Source organism: Sphaerodactylus townsendi, linkage group LG13 (genome assembly GCF_021028975.2).
Source record: "Sphaerodactylus townsendi isolate TG3544 linkage group LG13, MPM_Stown_v2.3, whole genome shotgun sequence".
NCBI classification, from domain to species: domain Eukaryota; kingdom Metazoa; phylum Chordata; class Lepidosauria; order Squamata; family Sphaerodactylidae; genus Sphaerodactylus; species Sphaerodactylus townsendi.
In genome coordinates, this window is record NC_059437.1 from 30,611,765 (window position 1) to 30,631,920 (window position 20,156).

At 44.9% G+C, this 20,156-nt stretch overlaps 1 protein-coding gene across 1 annotated transcript; it reads right to left on the reverse strand.

The window, feature by feature from the left end:
• Positions 1-643: 643 nt before the first annotated feature.
• On the reverse strand, positions 644-18,243 carry IL13RA1 (interleukin 13 receptor subunit alpha 1). Its single transcript, XM_048513818.1, has 11 exons — positions 17,889-18,243; positions 14,875-15,032; positions 14,166-14,307; positions 11,224-11,344; positions 8,447-8,613; positions 7,324-7,472; positions 6,202-6,212; positions 5,303-5,424; positions 3,678-3,771; positions 2,053-2,128; positions 644-1,677 (listed from the first exon to the last, which is right to left on the reverse strand). Exons 1-11 carry the CDS (start codon positions 17,938-17,940, stop codon positions 1,597-1,599), a joined length of 1,173 nt encoding a protein of 390 aa, XP_048369775.1. The 5' UTR covers positions 17,941-18,243; the 3' UTR covers positions 644-1,596.
• Between the last annotated feature and the right edge of the window lie 1,913 nt (positions 18,244-20,156).

Here is a 20,156-nt window from a genome sequence, read left to right on the forward strand (position 1 = left end):
CCACACAATGGCACACAGAAACATTAATCAATTATGAACGGGACAAAATACAAAGCATAGCAGAAGTCACATCAAGCTGCAGTGTGAAGGTTTGGGGGGGAACTCCTTGTGCCAGAAATTATCTGGAGAAGACTAATTGGCCTGAGTTTGTAAACGCCATGCAAACCTAAATAAAAGGGAATTGCACAAACCAGCAAGGATGCAGGAAATTGAACCCTTCTAAGAAATGAAAAGGTACCTAGAAACGAGATAATCTTTTCTATTAAAAATGTGTTTATTTTTTTACAGATCACAAAATTCAACTTGTAAAAAAAAAAGCAAACAGACAATTGAAAGTCTACAGCTCTCTAAAACACATTAGTGTCAGTAGCCTGCTACAATGACCAAGAGGTGACCCACGGATTAATTTAAAAACACAACAGGAATTTCTGGCTAAGGATTTGGCTATTCAGGTTGGGTTGCGCATTGGGCTGGACAGCCTTGCATGGGGCTCTATTAAAACAATGAGGCTCATTCCGCACATGCAGAATAATGCACTTTCAAGCTGCTTTCAGGGCTCTTTGAAGCTGTGCGGAATGGCAAAAACAGTTGTGAAAGCAGCTTGAAAGTGCATTATTTTGCGTGTGCGGAATGAGCCTGAGAGACTCTCCCATTACAACCCAACTTTGGATCTCTTTCCATGGTATGGCTTTGAGTCATGTAGGTGGGCCATTCGATCATTCCCATATATCAAAATTACAGATATGCATAAATCTTGTTGGGATTTCTTCATACACAGATTTGTGACATAAAGAAATACTGCACCAATTTCAGCAATGAGGAATACTCTGGTCTTAGAATAAATATTATACAGCACAATCCATAGGAAGGAAGGGACGAGAAATGCTCTTTTGGAGGTTGTGCAGGCTTACGTCGGTGGATTTGTCCTCTCCGGGGCACTTACACTGGTGGAGGAGCAAACCTGCCACACCCAGCTGCAGGGGGCCCTGGCACCCAGCTCCCTGCCAGCATCTCGGAGACGTTCAGGGAGCGATACCAACCTTGGTTATCCTCCAGAGCCCTCTCGGTTCCTGTACGCTGGCAGGGATGCCAGTGGAGACGCACCACGATTTCTGCGGGAGAGCCCTTTGGAGTGGGCAGAGCGGCCTGACAGCTCTGAAATGAGCCGATAATCACTTACCTTAGTTAGTTTTTTATGAGCCACTTGATAATATCTGTATTAACCTGGGGAGCACTCAGAACAACAGAATCTGAGAACCACTAAGTGCTAAGGCAAGCCTTGCCAGATGGTTCATATTTTTCAAGCAGCACAAAATAGAGGGAAACAAACTCCAAAGCAAGCCTGCAGCTAATGCAGAACTTGATGTTTCAAGCAAGAATGACAAAAAGGAAAGTGGGGACCAGACGACACTTGAGGAAAACTATTTACATGATTGCATTCTTTGGAACTGCTGAGTCCAATAAGATGCTTCCAGAGCAAAGGACTATTCTGAGTGAAATATTCAAGAGATGTTTCAGCACCTGCCACATCACTTCTTGTGCTTCACATGTTTGGATTACATTCAGAAGTCATCTGACAATCAGAACATGATTTCTTCACTTCTCCTTTCCAGCTGGATCCACAATCGTTAACGGATGGATTTCCTCATTATTGACTGTTTCATGTGGGGGCTGGAGCTAGGGATGAAAGATAGCAATGAATGTCTCCGGAAACAATGAAATTCTCTATATTACTGCTCCTTGGGGCCACTTCAGAGATCACAGGACAAGTTTTCAATTGTTAATGTCTGTCTTTCTACAATGTACACTATAATCCATAGAGGGAAGATACAGATATGAAAATATGAAGTAAACATGCATCTGGGGCCAAGTATGTTCCTCTGTGAGTATTTCATCCCATGAGTCACATCGAAATGTTCTCTGCAGACATATGGAGAAGGAAAGAAAAACCTTGCCTCTTACATAAGCTATACAGTAGCCCTCAGCAAGCCTTCTCAGCAGTTTAATTTTTGTGAATCCAGCCAGAAGCCGAACCCATCAGGTATTACTTACTTCACTTTGCTCTTGAAACATGGACTTCAGAATCTGTTCAGGGTCAGGAATTTTTGGAAGAATCAGTCGTTTAATCCTTTGTAATACAAAAGATTTAGGAGTGTTAAGCAAGCAGGTTTTTGTTTAATGAGCTCACCAACATTTAAAAGGATTTATTTACGTCAGACTATATGCCAGGACTATGAAGAACCCGGCTCGATCAGACTGAAGGCTCATTGACTCCCGCATCCTGTCTCCCAAGTGGCCAGCAAGATGCTTCCACAAAGCTGACCTTGTGAGGCTCGAAGACGAACCTGCCCCGGTTACTGGATACACATCCACAGAACATGAAAGTGAAAGCAAACCCCAGTTTTATCCATCCAGCTATCCAAAAACACCTTGCTCAACTCTCCCCAGGCCCTAATCTCTCCTTTTAATTGGATTTAGATGTCAGAAAGTTGCGTTTGGGACTGAGCTACAATAAAGTGAGAAGAAAGAATTTTATATATATAAAAAATCAATACTGCATACTGTTACAAAACGACACCCCCCCCCCCGAGTCCCCGGCCAAACTCTCCCCCCGCCAACTCCTTCAGGCCCTCCAGCAATCCAGAGCCAAGCTGGGGAAGGAGCCCCACTTTCTTTGGCCCCTGCCTTGCTGCTGTGCCTTTGAGGGTGCCTTCTCAGCCAGCTCCCCCCGCCCCGAGTGGTCACTTGCTTGGAAAGGGTGGTGATTTGTTGGGAAGACGGGCAGTGTGGATCTCCCCCACCCAGTTTTAAGAGGGCAGAGGAAGAGAGTCTGGCGGCTGAAATGCTTTAGGGCTAATCACAGAGCTCCAGCAGATGCTTTCCTTCTTCTGCCACCCTCCTTCGGACACAACTATTTCAGGCTGCCTGGCTCCTTCCTTGCCCAGGGAGCTGTGGCGAGGCCAAGCATGACCCCTCGGACTGGGAAGCAAGCTTAGGTGGGGCAGTGGGGTGAATGGTGGTTGTGCCCTGGCCACTGGCAGGCCCTCCTGCCTCTCCAGAAAGGAGAGGAGGTGGGCTGAGAGCGCCACCACCCCCTCCCCTTACTCAGCTGGTTGGGAAAAGGTGATCCTGCAGCAACTGCCCCCTCCAGAAGTTAATGGGTAAGCCAGGGGGGGCAGCAAGTGGGGGGTGTCTTTGCACAGCATAGCAGTCAATTGTCTCCCCTGCAACCCAGCAGCCCACCAAGCTTCTCTCCATTCAAGGGGCCGGGCGCTTCTCCTCCTGGCTCAGAGCAGATCCTTCTGGGTGTGCACTTGGCCACCAAGCTGGCCATGGTGCTGGGGGCAGCCAGGCACAAATTGGGGAGGCAGAGGAAGCAGCGGGCGCCATGGTAACACAGACCTCGCCAGCCTGTAAAGTGGGAGTGGGGAAAAGAGCACCCGCCCACTTTTGTCACCAACAGCAGCCTCTGCTTGCCCTTCCTAGCCTGGGGGGGGGAGGGAGGGGGTGCCAAATGTGCCCCCATGTGACCAAGGTGAGTGGCGCCTGGGTCACAAGACCCTCCCCGTCTCCAAGATATGCCCATGCCCAGCAGAAAAGATTAAACAGAAATGGTCTTACTGCAGGAAAGATAAAACAGAAAGAAGAAATACAAAGTCTGTTAACTTTTATCTCACCTCTTCATATAAATTAGCAAAATGACCAATGGTAGTGCTACACATAAAGGAATTAAAATGATCAAAAGAAGATAAAGTGTGGAGGCTCTGGGATCTGAAAAAAATAACAAGCAACACTAGTTAGGCACCCAACTGCAGCTTTAGAATGGAACAATTCAAATATCCAGATGTCATCAGTCAGTCCTTTCAGCTCCGTCCCCAGCCTGGTGGAACTTTCTAGCATGTGAGATCCAGGCCCTATGGCAGTGGTAGCGCGACACTTTTTTGGTACCAAGTGCATTGGATACTGCTGGTTCTCATCAGCCTCTGCCAGCATGGCCAATTGGAGTTCAATTGGCCATGCTGGCAGAGGCTGATGGGAATTGTAGTCCATAACATCTGGAGTGCCAAAGGTTTGCCACCTCACGGCCCTTAAGGGATTTAGGTTCTAATTCCACGGGCCTATAAGAGATGTTCTCCCAGAGCCTATGGTCGAGAGCAGTGACAGTTACATCTCTGACTGACCTCCTCTAATCCCTCTGTCCCTTTCTAATTCCTGAGTTTTATTTTCTACTGCGGAGGAGATGTAAGGACTGTAAGCAAAGGGTGAGTGGAGAGAGCTTATTTTCCCTTTGCAATGGACTTTTACTGTGGGTTCTCATGGCTACATAAAAGCCAAGGTGCCTATGGTCTGCCAGCCAGGGAAGCCTGTTGGGGTGGGGAGGGCTTCTGCAGGCCCATAGAGCAGCGGGTGCCCAGGTGCCGCTACTCTGCTGGCTGGGGAAGACTGTTGAGTTGGGGGAAGGTGGGAGGACTTCTCAGGCCTGCAGAGAAGTAGGCTCAAGGCATTGCATGCAGAAGCTACCATGGGGGACATCCGGGGACCAGGGTGAGGCTCCCTGGCTTCACCTTGTGGGTGGGCTACAAAAATGCAGGCTTTGTTTTGTGGCTTTCTTCATTTGTACTCGTTTTTTTTTCAATTTTGGTCTGCAGGGGCACAGTTTTTAGAAGTTAGCGGCACTAAAAATTTCCAGAGGGCTATCATCCAGGTGAGTTCTCACCTGATGATTACCAGCCAAGTTTGGTGAAGTTGTGGTTCAGGGGTCCAAAGATAAGGGACCCCCATTGTTTCCCAATGGGGAGCTAATGGTAGATGGGGCTACCCTTTTGAAGCTGTCCATGCAACTTTGGGACCCCCCTGAACCAAACTTCACTAAAACCTGGGTGGTATAATCTCAGGATAGTCTCCCAAAGATAAAGCCTAGTAACATTTTGGTAATGTTAGTTTAAACATTGCTCTCCTGACAGGCACCCTCAAATTCTTTTTTTTACAGGCAAGAAACTCAGATTTTGTCCCTGGCTCCATTTTTTTTTCCTAGCTATGCCACTCGCGCCACAGGCGCTGCTTCTCTGTCTGCCAGGGCAGCCTGATGTTAGAGGTGGGAGGGCTTCTGTGGAGCTCCAATGGAACAGGAGAGGCGCCACTGTCCCACCTGGACCAGGGCAGCCTGTTGGGGGGGGGGAGGCAAGGGGGTTCTCCGGGCCTGCAGACAACATTGAGTGTGGCTAATGTAAAATAAGGGAAGCCAGCCCTGTACAAGAGTGCAAGAACATACAAAAATTGCAGCATTCTAGACGCTTCTCACTTGAAACCTTCATTTCGCTCCAGTCACTCCAGAGTCCATCCTCTGTCTTGACTCTTATCCGGAAACTTTGCTGTACATCAGGCTCAACGTCGATTCTTGCTGTGTTATCCTGAAGATTACGGCTTTGGAAGTGGAAAAGACAAGCGACACACTAAAAGCCTCTGCCTAGCCTAAAACATTCTTCAGCTCTAAAGAATTCCTGATCTTTTAAAAATACATATTAAAAATAAGTCCTATAATTGCTGCTGTAACTGGTACAGCATTTATCTTATAAGCAACTGTTCATTGTGTAGTAGTGTCACAGACTGGACTGCCTGCATTTCTCATTCCACATTTGGATTCTGTGCTGATATGAGTGTGTGTGAACAGGCATCTAACAACTCAGGACACACGTCTGATGAAAGATTTTATCCACAAAAGCTTCTGCCATAATAATTGATTTATCCATATCCTGCCTTACTCCCCCATGGAGACCCAAAGTGGTTTACATCGTTCTCCTCTCCTCTGTTTTAAATTCTTTAAGGTGCTACAATATTCTTTTTAATGTTAGTTTTGTAACAATAGACCGACACAGCTACCACTCTGGAACATACTACAGCAAGGTGGTTCACTGTGCAGATGTTTCTAGTACAGATGTGGAATTCTCATTACAGGATGGAGGTCAGTGATATGGTGAGCTGCTAAACCACTTTCCTTCTCTAGGAGGCAGGTGAAGATGGTTTCATTTAAGGCCACATTTGGGTAAGTTTAGTAACAGTCCTGAATTGTGATTTTAAATTTCGGCTTTTATGTTTTTAGTGTATTTTATTTTATATATTGCACCTATGTTGCAAGACTCTTAGAACTCCATAAGGAAGAAAGACAGTTAATAAATATTTTCAGTAAATAAATAACACTACCTTTCAAAGCACTGGCACAGGGAGGATGTTTTTAGTGCTTAGTGCCATGTGTTCACCAGATGCTAGTAAGACGCAGCACCACCAAACAATAATACGGATGTTCAGCAAGACAAAGATATCTCTTCTGATTCCTGAGCAGGTTTTTATGCCCTACCCTTTTTATTGGTTGCAAATGGTACAGTCCCATCCTAACAATCCTGTCCCTTCTTACCAAGATGCCCCACTGGCCTTGTGGGGGGAGATCTTTGCACCATCCTTGTTCTGATATTTAATCTACAATAGCAGTATTCCTCTTTCAGTCCAATCCAAAGGGGGAGGGAGTAGAGCAGTGACCAGAGACAGGACTGCAGCGTTGCCTCCACAGAAAGCCCATAGGGGAAATTTACTTACACCATCTTTTTGGTGCTGTAAGGCTTCACCACTGAAGGGGGTGTCCCAGATTGAAAGTCTGGGGAATGCCCCCCCTCTATGCTGACATGGGCATTTGTGGTGACAGCTAGCTGCCACGGGGCCAGCTTCTAAGCTTGGGCGCTGTGGTGGCTGGCCCTGTAGCCCTTTGGTGCCAGCATCCATGACAGTTTGCATGGTGCTGGTGGCACAGACAGGGATGCAACCCTTCCGCTGTTTCCAATGTGGTTTCAGCTGCCCGCCCTTGGATCAAACTGTTAATGGATACCCAGTTAATGGATACCCAGGAGCAGCAGTGGCGTAGTGGTTAAGAGCAGGTGTACTCTAATCTGGAGGAACCGGGTTTGATTCCCCGCTCTGCTGCTTGAGCTATGGAGGCTTATCTGGGGAATTCCAGATTAGCCAACATGGGCGACTCCCACAATAACACACCCAGCTGGGTGACCTTGGGCTAGTCACAGTTTTTCTGAGCTTTCTCAGCCCCACCCACCTCACAGGGTGTTTGCTGTGGAGGGGGAAGGGAAAGGAGATTGTCTTCTCACAGGAGAGGAAGGGGGGATATAAATCCAACTCTTCTTCTTCAGATAATGTATGCTAAGAAATTATTGTGGAAGTTAGAAAAGTTTTTGTCAAAGGCATGTAAGTTCTTTCCAACCTACACCATCACTGAAATATTGTAATTACAGTTGTAAATTCATAAAAATAGCCACGTACCTTAAGCTGTGGTTTTTCGTTACGGTCTTGTTCGTTAGTAATTTCTACTTCATAGAACAAGTTATATAAACCACTTGGCTTAGTCCAATTTAGAAATACTTCGCTACTTTTCTTTAAGAGGTACTCGATGCGTGGAGGATGAAGTTTTACTGAAATATCAACACCAAGAGGAAAAATAAGCAACCCCAACTTCTTCTTTTTTTAAATCCAACATTATATCCATAAGCTTGAAAATAACATACGAAACAAACATTCTGTTAGAGGCCTCTTCCCCATTCAAAATACTATAAAATTAGGGAAGAAACAGCCTGCAGAGCTTTGCTGAATTCTCTGAAACCAAAGCAGCTGGCCCTGGAAAAGCGAGAGAAAATAAAAACTCCCTCTCAGCCCTATCAGTTCACACCAACTCAATCTTCCTTCCCCAACCGCAACGCAGCGCTTTTCTTTACTGTTGCCTCTGGATGCCCACAACCTGGTACCTAGTGCTTTTTGTGATCATTAGAATGCTGTATCCTCAGTAACAGCCGTGGCAGGAAATCTTATCTCTGTTTCTCCTCAGAAATACGGGACCTCCACTCACTCAGTCTCACCCAAATCTTGGCTACTACCCCTGCCCTTCTAGAATGGATAACTATCCCAGCCACTCCCTCATACTAGAGGAAAAGTTTGTTTCATTTGGCTTTTCTTATAGCATCCCAGATGAACCTCTGAGCCCATCAGCTCGGTAATCTCTAGCATCTGTACTGCCCCTGAGTCCATTACAGATCTAGAATCAGCTGGAACCCAACACACCCGAAAGACATTTTCCACACCTACGTTTCATTACAACCTCGAAGATCAATCAAGAATATTATGTTCAGTCCACCATCCCTGCACAGAGTTAGGTCTGCAAAGATGTGTCTAAAGGCACATTCAATGTGCTTCCTCCAGTGTGTTTCTCGACTGAACTCCTTCTCAGCGGAGAAGAGCTAAGGTTCAGCCTCAGCATCTTTGAGAAGTAACATATGACTTCTATTAGATGTGGGGGGGAATTACCGCCATTTTAATTATTCGGGCAAGTTTCAATATCATTTCCTATTCAAATGTGTGGACTAAAACCAATAAAAATTGAAATCAAACCAACCCAATCTACTTATTTCATCCCAAATCAGGCATACAGGTTGGATGTTGCTCGAATTGCCTCCAACAGAAATGACAATATTTTCGACATGCTGAATGGCAAAGTCAAAACCACATTGAAACAGGGATCCGTTGCGAGTGATGTTTTTGCACTGCTGTACACTGCCATGCCTTGAGGGGAAAAAAAGATCAGTACACTATAAAGCCAGGTCAGCAATGACCAGCAACAAGGGAGAAGCAAATATACAAGATGCGAGAAATATCAAGGTGCAACAAAACGAAACTGAAGAAGTGTGCTACTGTTGTTGTTTTTCATATTCCTTACAGTCTGTAAGCACGTGGACAACCAAAGCGTCCTTGGTATGCCAGATTGCAATGGACACTAAAGGCCTTGGTATACAAGATGCGAGAAATATCAAGGTGCAACAAAACGAAACTGAAGAAGTGTGCTACTGTTGTTGTTTTTCATATTCTCATAGTCTGGGGCAATGGACACGAAAGGCCTTGGTATGCCAGATTGCAATGGACACTAAAGGCCTTGGTATACAAGATGCGAGAAATATCAAGGTGCAACAAAACTAAACTGAAGAAGTGTGCTACTGTTGTTGTTTTTCATATTCTCATATCCAAGTAATGGACACGAAAGGCCTTGGTATGCCAGATTGCAATGGACACTAAAGGCCTTGGTATACAAGATGCGAGAAATATCAAGGTGCAACAAAACTAAACTGAAGAAGTGTGCTACTGTTGTTGTTTTTCATATTCTCATAGTCTGGGGCAATGGACACTAAAGGCCTTGGTATGCCAGATGGGCAATGGACACTAAAGGCCTTGGTATGTCAGATTGCAAATGCCTTAGCAGACCAGGTGCTCAGGAGCAGCAGCAGCAGAAGGCCATTGCTTTCACATCCTGCATGTGAGCTCCCAAAGGCACCTGGTGGGCCACTGCGAGTAGCAGAGTGCTGGACTAAATGGACTCTGGTCTGATCCAGCAGGCTAGTTCTTATGCTCTTATGTTCTTATGCCCAACAGGACTGCTGACTCTGGCCCATGTCATATCTCTGGATGTACTCTCAGGCCCCTTCCGCACACACAAAATAATGCGTTTTCAAACCACTTTCACAACTGTTTGCAAGTGGATTTTGCCATTCCGCACAGCTTCAAAGAGCACTGAAAGCAGTTTGAAAGTGCATTATTCTGCATGTGCGGAATGAGCCTTAGTCTGCATGAAAAATTGGTTGAGTCAGTAGGGCCTGACCCAACCACCAAAGAAAGTGTTCCTTCAAACACATGCAGGGTACACATTGGCCTTGCTTGATACTAACCACGTCTAGTGGTGGCAAAGGCCACTTCTAACAATAATATGCAAACAGTTATTTTTCAGAACAGGCAAAGCAGTCCTTTACTCATATCACAGCTACACCACAGTCTGCAGGGATGGAGGCAGAAAATAGCATGGCCAAGGATTGAAAGACAAGGACAGATTCTTCAGGTTAAAATTCAGCACCTGACATTTCTCACTCTCACCAAAGGTGTTTTGCATATGAATAGTTTAATGTCATCAGTTCCTTGAGCCTGAGCAAAAGAATCTGATTTTTCAAACAAAGTCAAACATTGACAGGTTAATAAAAGGAAAACTTGGGATTTGAAAAGTTCCAAAAATCAACTTCTGTATCACTCTAAAAGGCAGATCATGAACAGCAACAAAATTGGTCAATTTCACGGAGAACCATACAAAAACACAACAAGGTGTGGTGGAACAGAACCTATAATACAAGGGGGAAAACTACTGCACCAAAGCTACTGGCAAGGGGTTAAACAAAGTGCAACAATTGAATAAAGTGCAACAACAAAAATAGTGATCATACATATATCAAGATATGAGAGTGATGATGACTTTATAATTCCAGATGTTATAGATTCAGCATCAAGCTTTCTTTACCAGCATGGCCAATTGGCCATGCTGGTAGGGGCTGATGGGAATTGTAGTCCATAACATCTGGAGTGTCAAAGGTTCGCCACCACGGGCATATGGCATGCAATCCGGCAAACTGAAGCCACATCCAAAATTTCACAGACTAGACAGCAAATAGTAATCACACATCTATCAGTATACACAGTACAACAAAGTGAAACCGAATCCAAAGTTTCACAGACTAGACAGCAGAATACAAATGAACATGCAACAGATGTGTCACTCACAAAACAAACTGTGAGAAGAATATAGAAATATGGCATGGTAACATCAGATATTGGCATGCTCAATGTAATTTGTCATAACTGTCTAATAAGATTCCATCAGGGAAGTAAAGTCAATAGAAAATTCTTCCCAGTATCTCAGCACATTAATTTTAAAATCTGGAGATGGGGCTCCTCAAAGCATTTTACATGATGGATCTATGATGCACGGTCCTACTACTGATGGGAACACGTAAAAGCTTTTTTACTAATTATGACTGATATAGAATTCCCAAGATAAGGCATGCATCTTTGTATCACCCTTGGCGAAACGGGTCGACATCCAGAAGCAACGGATGGCAAAGGTGGCAGAAAGTAATTAAAATGTATCACCCCTGCCCAGTGATATGCCCAAATGAATCTTCTGTTTTAAAAGGGAAGCCCCTTAGCTTTATGAGCCATTTTTTCATTGTGCAGCTCAGAGGGATTTCAGAACTCAGAAGCACTGCATTAAAATCTCTCACAGCTCTGCTCTGCAGAGAAAAACCTTGAGCAGTCTTGTTCAGTTGTTTTGGAGCCAAAAGAGAATCTTCAAGTACTAACTTGTAAAACATTGTGTAGGGAGAATCAGGGCTTGCGTTCTCGCCACTCAGCCATGAACATTCCATGTACTTCCTATTCCACCAAATGCAGGTGAGATTTCTGGCTCCTGTACCTGCAATTCCTGAAAAGAAGAGGCAAGACCATCAAAAGTGAGATTGCTCTTCTCCCTGGCAAGTATTTCTCCTCCTAAGCATTGTCTGCCTGCAGCAAAGCATGACTGAATCAGATTTCTAGCAAGGCAGCAGATTTCTAGCAAGGACTTGTACTGATAAAACTCTGTATCCCAGGGCAAATCATACCAATCAAAATATCTGCACACATTTACTTTGTGTAACTGTTTCTGCTTTCAAGCATGAAAAAAAAGGGGAGAAACTATACAGTGAGTGGGAGGCAAAAGCTGGAAGTGGCAGATGTGGGAAATGCGCATGATAAAACTGCTAAAAGTCCTTTGCGGCCTCTTCTGGCATGAAGAGTATTCACTAGGCACAATCCAGAAAATTCAAAGGGGATTTTTTTTGTCAGCTCTGAAATCTAAAAATATTTTGAGCTTTCGGTGTGGCCCAGTGGTTCTTAGTAGGATTTTTAAAAAAAGTTTTATTGCACTAATTGAATTAATTTTAAATATTGCATTTCAACCAAGGGACTCATACACAGTATTCCTCCTGCATGTTATCCTCACAATACCTCAGTAGATTAGATTGAGATATCACAATTGGATCCCTTTTGCACATACAGAATCCACTTTCAATCACAATTATTTGCAAGTGGATTTTGCTATTCTGCACAGTCAAATCTAGCTGCAAAGTGCATTGAAAGTGGATTGAAAGTGCATTATTCTGCAGGGGTTTGAACCCAAGCTTTCCCAGTCTAATTCAACCCGTTAACAAATCATGCCATTGTTTTGGCAGCCATTTTTCTATGACCAAGAAGTGTCACAAAACATTTCAAATAAATAAATGTCCTTAGCCCTGGACGTAGTAGCCATTTCTCCTTCCTTTTATGTACTAATGGGCTCTGCTGGTGTCAATAAGTAGTATCCAACATTTACCTTCTGCCAAGGGAAGGCTTCTTTCATCAGAACAAGTGGGAATAAAAGGATTTATGTGTGTTTTGCAAGGTCACTGACACAGAGGTTCTGTGCCCTAGCATGGATGATGTTAAGAAGTAGGCTTTCTCTTTAGTTTCCCACAGCATTGTATTACTTTCATGAATCTCTGGAGTTCTCTCTATTTTTGCAATCTGTTCCAAATCTGCTTTATTGTAATATAGCTGAGGTGGCACCCAAATAGATAGGAAAACCCAGATGTATGGTATCCCACCCACATTGGTGTCATTTTCCTTGGTGTTTACCATATCATTTTAGCATAATAACAATTATTTTAGCATAATAACATAATAAGGTTTCTGCATCCCCAGCTTTCATTTTTAAAAAGTAAGTCTCTTGACCCTTTCATTACGGAGACATTCCTTTCCTATTATATCACCCTAATGAAACAGCCTAGAGATTTACTTTAAATACAGTTAACTAGCACAGCAAACCCAACTTGTTAGAGTCCTATGTCATATTTCCTCTTTGCAGTACTGCTAGATGGTTTTAAAAAGCACTATCATAATCTTTGTGTGAGAGGTGCTTCCACAACTGATTCAGCATTATCAAAAGCCAACATAAGAACACGCCAGCTGGATCAGACCAGAGTCCATCTAGTCCAGGGGTAGGGAACCTGCGGCTCTCCAGATGTTCAGGAACTACAATTCCCATCAGCCCCTACCAGCATGGCCAATTGGCCATGCTGACAGAGGCTGATGGGAATTGTAGTTCCTGAACATCTGGAGAGCCGCAGGTTCCCTACCCCTGATCTAGTCCAACATTCTGCTACTTGCAGTGGCCCACCAGGTGCCTTTGGGAGCCAAGCAGCTCTTCTGACTTCCTTGAGTGCATGGTTGTCCAAGAAACAAAAACAATCTTGCTCAGCTTTAGCAGCTTAATAGTAATGTGAGGCATTTCTGTCTGAACTCATTTATATTGTCACACAACTGTTATTCATTTCAGTGGGATGTGGGTAGTGGAAATTCCCAGGAAGGTTGGTGAGCCAGTGGAATTTTGTACATCTTATTGGTAATAGCCCTAATAATTTCCTTAGTTTCCCAAAGCTTGAATAACAACCCTACTAGAGTTGTAGAAACCCTACTAGAGTTGTAATCATGAGCCCCTTACTTTTGAACTCTTGCTAGAGATAAAATGGTGTGGTGAAGAAAGCTGTAGAGAAAACCAAGGCCCCTATAGAAGGGCCAAGAAAAGTGCAGAACACTGGATACAACAGCTGTGCAGAAGCACATCAGCAGACTTTAAAGGATATTTTCTTAAACCTTTGAGAATAACGGGTATGACGATGTGGCCCACCAGGATAAGTGTTCAGTTTTCTGTTTGGCTCTCTAGTTCATGTGCTAACAAAATCTTAATTTCTACCCTCAGGTAAGTATAACTAACACAGTTCCTCACACACTAACTTCTCCTCTAGAGTATCTATCTCACATGGTGGAGATAGATTCACTGTCCCAGATCTGGGTGGGTTTTCCTCAGAGAAATTCAGTCAAGCCACTAGTGTGATTAATCACTGTTACTGTGTTATGATTAACTCCACGACCTTGCCAGATTCTCTAACTTAAATCTGTCCTTCCTGGCACTTAATCATAGTTGCTCAGCTCACTTAGAATTGGCCCTCAGCCCCTACAGAACAGAGTTACAACAGAACAACCATTCACTGTGGTGTTCAAATCAGTTCTCCCCTCAGAACTCTCTGTGCTCTGGCTGACAACGCTCTGCAGTTCTCTTGAGCTGATCCTGTAGAGTTTCATGTTAACCCTTTGGGCTCTCAACATTCTATTGCCTGAAGGTGCCTAAGTGTCCGCATACATTACTAAATAGATATCTAAAGACTTACCATTTTGTACAACAGGGAAAGTTTCATTATCATTCCAGGGTGGCACTTGACAATCTTTGTCACAAGCAGTTTGGACTCCAAAATCAATTTTTTCACCCAGAGATATTTCCGTTGTCCAAGAAGGGTTACTCAAGCAATTTTCCTAGGATGAAACACTATATAAATCTCAATATTCGGTTGGAAAGCTATTTGCGAAGAATTTCATGGGAATTTTATAGTGAATTTTAATGAAGAAAAATAGTTGGTATTTTATAGTGTGCTTTTCTCTATCTTTAAGTAGTTTCAAAGTGGCTTACAGTCACCTTCCCTTTCTCTCCCCACAACAGACATCTTGTGTGGTAAGTGAGGCTGAGAGAGTTCTGAGAGAACTGTGACCAGCCTAAAGTTCCCAGCAGGTTGCATGTGTAGGAGTGGGAAATCAAACTCAATTCACCAGATTAGGGTCTCCCACTCTTAACCACTACACCATGCTCTAGTATGAAGACCTAGCTTCAGCAGCTCTGCACAGTCATTGTCCTTGACTCCTATTTCACCACCATTTCCTTAAAGACGGGATGGAAGAAGGGGGAGTTGAGAAGAAGGGAAAATTAGGTGGCTACCATTTTTCAGTTCCTGAAGTTTTCATTTTCATAAGAACGGCTGTACCTGTACTGAGTTCTTTATACTATTAGCTAAGGAATGATGGAATCCAAAAGACTAGAAAGCTTACTGATAATTTTATCCAATTTCCATTCACGCGCAGAGCAACTTTATAGTGCCGTGTACAGCTACTGTTGGGAGACTCTACATGCAGCCAGTTCACAGACAAGTCGCACCTCTCTTCTTGGACAATGTAAGTCACATTAGGAGGCTGGGCTGACAAGGATCCTGCAAAAAACAGATAACAAGGAAGGAAATATGGCACAGAACATGCCTGGTTGTAATGACAGTGTTATCGTCAGGCAATGGTTATTCTAGAGAAGCAGGACGAGGTGTGTGTAGGGCTGTGGCCTCCCCAAAATTCTGCCTCGGCTAGTTGCTTGGCAAAACCAGGCCCACTCCAACCTGCACTGGTCCACTTTCTAATGTTACAATAGGTTATACCAGTGATGGCGAACCTATGGCACGGGTGCCAGAGGTGGCACTCAGAGCCCTCTCTGTGGGCACTCGCGCACAGAGTTCATCATGTGGTAGGAGGGTGGAAAATCACCCACCCACCCACACACACACATCTAGGCTGGTCTGGGCATGATCCTTTACCTGGGAGTAAGCTCGGTTGCTGGCAATGGGGCTTGCTTCTGAGTAAACCCTCTTAGGATCGTGATTTAATCATTTAAAGTGTTGCATGGTTGCTTCACTAAGCTTACTCCTGAGTAACGTGCACCTTGGAGCCAACTGGTTTTTCCTAAACTGAAACCTCAGTATTCAAGTTAAATTGCCAGCTTGGCACTGTGCGATAAATAAGTGGGTTTTGGGTTGCAATTTGGGCACTCGGTCTCGAAAAGGTTCGCCATCACTGGGTTATACTCTGATGCAAAAACCAGCAATGCTACAGCACCCCAGAAATCTGAAAGCAACAAAAGACAACAACATGGCTTCAGTCCAGGAGCTTTTGACCGAAGAATGCAGAAAAGCAGAAGGAAGGATGCAGACTCCACCATACACTCTTGATGCTCAAAGGACTAAGAGCATGACTACTTAGTGACATGATTACATTGAATCTTCTGCAAACGCCAGCAGAGTTTCTATTGGTAAGCACATCAGTCTGAGCTCACAAGTTAGTATGGAGATAGCATGCAACTGATGTACACAATAGATCAAAGATCCTACGAGGCACACAAGCCAAACTTACATTGACTTATTAATTCTCACTTACGAGGAGACAGCCCACACATGTAAGTTCACCTCTTCAGAAAGCTGTAATAGGCTGATTCTGCTACCTCTGACTTGATCCCTACAGTCAGGTTGCCTTTGTAAGCATGGAGACAGGAGGCACAAACCTGGTTGGCCTGTTGATGCAGCAAGGCAGTCCACCCACACCTCAATGTAAGTAGGACAGGAAATAGCTGGTTCCAGCTACACTGCAAGAGTTCTAGAGGCTGCATTGTGCCCTATTGTCAGTGCACTGTGCTGTACCCACAGAGGGGTTGTGCAGTCAGTCAGCCTAGCTCTTCACCGTCTTTTGTGCCATCTTAGCCTGGACCTTCTGCTGCCATTGCTCCTGCAGAGAAGGAGCAGGTTCTATGGACCCAGATTTGCATCCTGCCCAGTGGAGACCTGGTGACCATTGCAGGGGCTGGTAGCAAGGCTCCCCTTGCAGGTTCAGGCAGAACAGCCTCTGGTGTCAGCTAGTTCCTCAGGAGTGCCTTACCCTCCCTGATCCCCATCAGCCACTCTTTGTGGCCACATGTAAACATCAAATATATATCTGTAGTGCTAACCCGGGTAAGTTAAACTCTTTCGACCTTAATCTTCTTCAGCCACAACAGTTATATACAGAAGGTATCAAGGCATCTAGCCCAGGGGTCGGCAACCTGCGGCTCTCCAGATGTTCATAGACTACAATTCCCATCAGTCCCTGCCAATTGGCCATGGTGGCAGGGGCTGATGGGAATTTGTAGTCCATGAACATCTGGAGAGCCGCAGGTTGCAGACCCCTGATCTAGCCCAAAAGTATAACTTCAGAAGATTCTCAAACCAAATGCATCTAAGCATAATGGATGAAGCCTTCTACCACCTTCACCAGGCAAAGCAGCTAGTCCCTTGTGGTCTCCTCCAACTCTATGATTTTCTGAACATGTTCTCTAGATGCAGCAGACACACTCTTTACTCTTTAATAAATTATTAATAAGTAATAAATGTTAATAAGACCCATAGCAGCAGTTGGAATCGTACCTCAGCATCTTGATTTTAAAAATAAACAAATCCACTCTCCCCTGTACCTGACCACTAAAGCTTAAAAGGCAGGCAGTGAAGACATCATCCACGCAGGTTCCTGCTTTTCCTTTCCCTGACTCGAGTCAACCAGATCTTTCAAAACGGCTGACAGGTTCCGACACTGATTATCTGGGTTTGATTTCCCATCCAAATACAAGACTGGCCAGATTTATTATATTGTGTGCCTCCCACGCCGCCGCCTTTAAAACAAAAAGGGGCAACATCTTGGAGTTTACAGTCGGATGTCCATTTGCTTGGAAATCAGTCCCAGTGGGCTTTACTTCGGACTCGGAGTAAGGCTCAACAAAGTTCGTACAACATGCTGACACAAACAAGTAAAACTGTTGGTATTTGGCAAGCGCTAGTCACAAAATCCAGTAAAGAAGGAGCTAATGTGGTTCATGCTAATTAGTTAGTGAGGTCAGAAGTCAGTGACCAGGCAATTGTTCCCTATTGGTCAAGCAGGCCAGCATGAGATACATGCCGGACTGCACACAGAATGTAGGTATATATCCTTTTTTTCTCTCTCTGCACATGCTCTCGAGTAGTATTGTAGCCATGTGATTGCAAAGAGGCCAGCTAGAAAGATATTTCCTTGTTTTGTATCCAGGTTTACTCTTCCCTACTTTTTATAGTTAGTAAACTTAAAGCAACTGACTCTGCTTCTATATATTGCGCCAACTCTGCATTTATAATAAGAGTGATGTAATAATCCCGACAAAAACTGAATTGCCCCAGTTTCCACCTCCACGGGACAGCGATCCCCCCCATCGCTGCTCCCCACTCCAAATCGCCACTCCTCCTCACCTCGCACGACGGCCCCGGCGACAGCGAGGCGCAGCAGCCACGCAGCCTCCATAGCAGCTCAGTGTCGTCCCTTCCTCCACTTCTGAGCGACTGGAGGGCCGGCTTAGACGGGAAGGAGACCTGTCGTCAGAGCCCTCCCCGCCCGCCCGCCCTCCGCTGATGAAACCCGAGGGCGCGCCGCCTCGCCCATGGCTGCGGTCCCACTGCGCGCAGGGAGCCGTGCGCGCCGAAGCGGGGAAGAAAGGAGGACTCGGGGGTTTCCTCCCCCGCCCCCGACTGGATCGACTTTGTGAGCACGATTGAAAGAAAGACAGACGGGATTAAAGAGATGAGGAAGCGTTAGGATGCCCTGTCCAGATAAGGAAAAGATTCCAACACACTTTTTGGAAGGGAAGAATAATCCCCCACTCCCCTTTGGAGGGGGCTGCTGAATGGCACGCGCGACTGCGACAGCTCAAGCTTTCGCAGCGCCTGCATTTTGGGGAGGGGGGAGGCAAAGACGGACCCGAAGGAGGATGGTCGCTTGCTCCGGATGGAAGGGGCGGGGGGCGGGTGACTGATTTCCTGAGAAACCCAAATCATCCATGAGCTGTCCGAGGTTTTCGCGCTTTGGGTGCCAACTTCCAGTCGTTTTGCTATGGGCTTCCTCTGGTCCTCCTTTTCCGTCTGTTCCGTGTTTTCCTCGTGCTTTCTCAAACCACTTTGGATCCGAGTTCCAGCATAAGCATCCGCGAGTCAGGGGTCACACGGTCATCTAGCTCAGCATGCGTGTACGGAGCAGTGGTTTTCGGCCGGTTAGAACTCTGACGCCTCTTGGAGAACCATTGAGACCTTACTTAAGTCTTATCATGGAACCATATTAGAAATAAGGCCATCTATGTGCCAATCCTCTTTCTGATAGAGATCCTTTCCAACCTGCCAAAATCAGCATTCGTTCTGAGTCAAGTAAAAAGTTGCACAAATTTTGTTTTAAAAATGTGAATGTCCAACCCAATAAAGACTACATCTGGCAAATATTGTTGGATAACACAGACATAAAGAAAGAGTGTGGCTTTTTCTTCACAATAATTGCTATTGCTTGTACACCAATATTTGCAAATTTAAGGTTTGATCATTGGTGAGCACACTACAAACTAAGTCCTGCTCCAGTACTAATTTTCCAATTCAGTCTCTCATATTTTGCACTTCTCACATTATTGTTATGTTAACGTATTTTTTCAGTGCGTACACAAGCAAAAAGTATCTTACACAGAAATAATATTAAAAGGACTCCCCTAAATATTTTCTGCTTCAACCTTAAAAGATAAAGTTTTCATCTCTTGTTTTCAAGAATCTCGGCTGTTCAGGCTGAGCATGTACATTACCCACTGAAAAGGCGGTTTTAAAGTCCTGTAGGCAATAGCCCCTCTAAGCATGCTTGGTTGCTGTGCGGAAGTTCCTCAGTGCTGTGTGGAACGGAGCTGCCCAAGAGAGCTTCCCCTGCTGGGCTGCCCCTTGCGTTACAGGGAACGTTGCATGCGGGCCAGACTCCCCAGTGTGGCCCCTGGCACCCACTGACACCTTTTCCGGAGCCTCCTAAGTGTTGTTGTTGTTGTTGTTGTTTTGGAAATGGATGGCTTTTAACCCAGCAAAGCTTCTGACTGACTATCAGAAATTTGATTGGCTGTGCAGATTTTTCAAAATGCTGCTTTGGCAATGGCTGCTACCACTGCACAAGGATCTATACAGTGTTACTGAAGGGGACTTCCAGTGCTGCGGGAAGACGGGCGACAACTTTCCTTTTTCCCCCAGACCCAGACCCCTGTATTAATGGAAGGTGAAATTTCTAGCTGACATCTGGGGTGTTTGGTGCCTAAAGACAGAAAAAATAACAGAGGCTCATTCCGCACCGCAGAATAATGCACTTTCAAGCTGCTTTCAGGGCTCTTTGAAGCTGTGCGGAATGGCAAAAACAGTTGTGAAAGCAGCTTGAAAGTGCATTATTTTGCGTGTGCGGAATGAGCCAGAGAAAAGTGGCATCACTGTGTGGAATTAGAAGAGAGGCAGGGCAGTGCCTTAAGGTCCAATGGCACAGCACATTCCAATTTCAGTACTGAGATAGAAATCAATTTGGGCTCTATATAAAATAATCAATTTATTATCAGGAGACTGCCCTAGGTGTCTGAGACGGGCCAGCGTGTAACCTTAAGGCGACAAAAGAAGGACAAGAATCCTGAGTGACGAAAGTTCATAGAAGTTAAGAAAGTGAAAGTGGAATGCAACCTATTT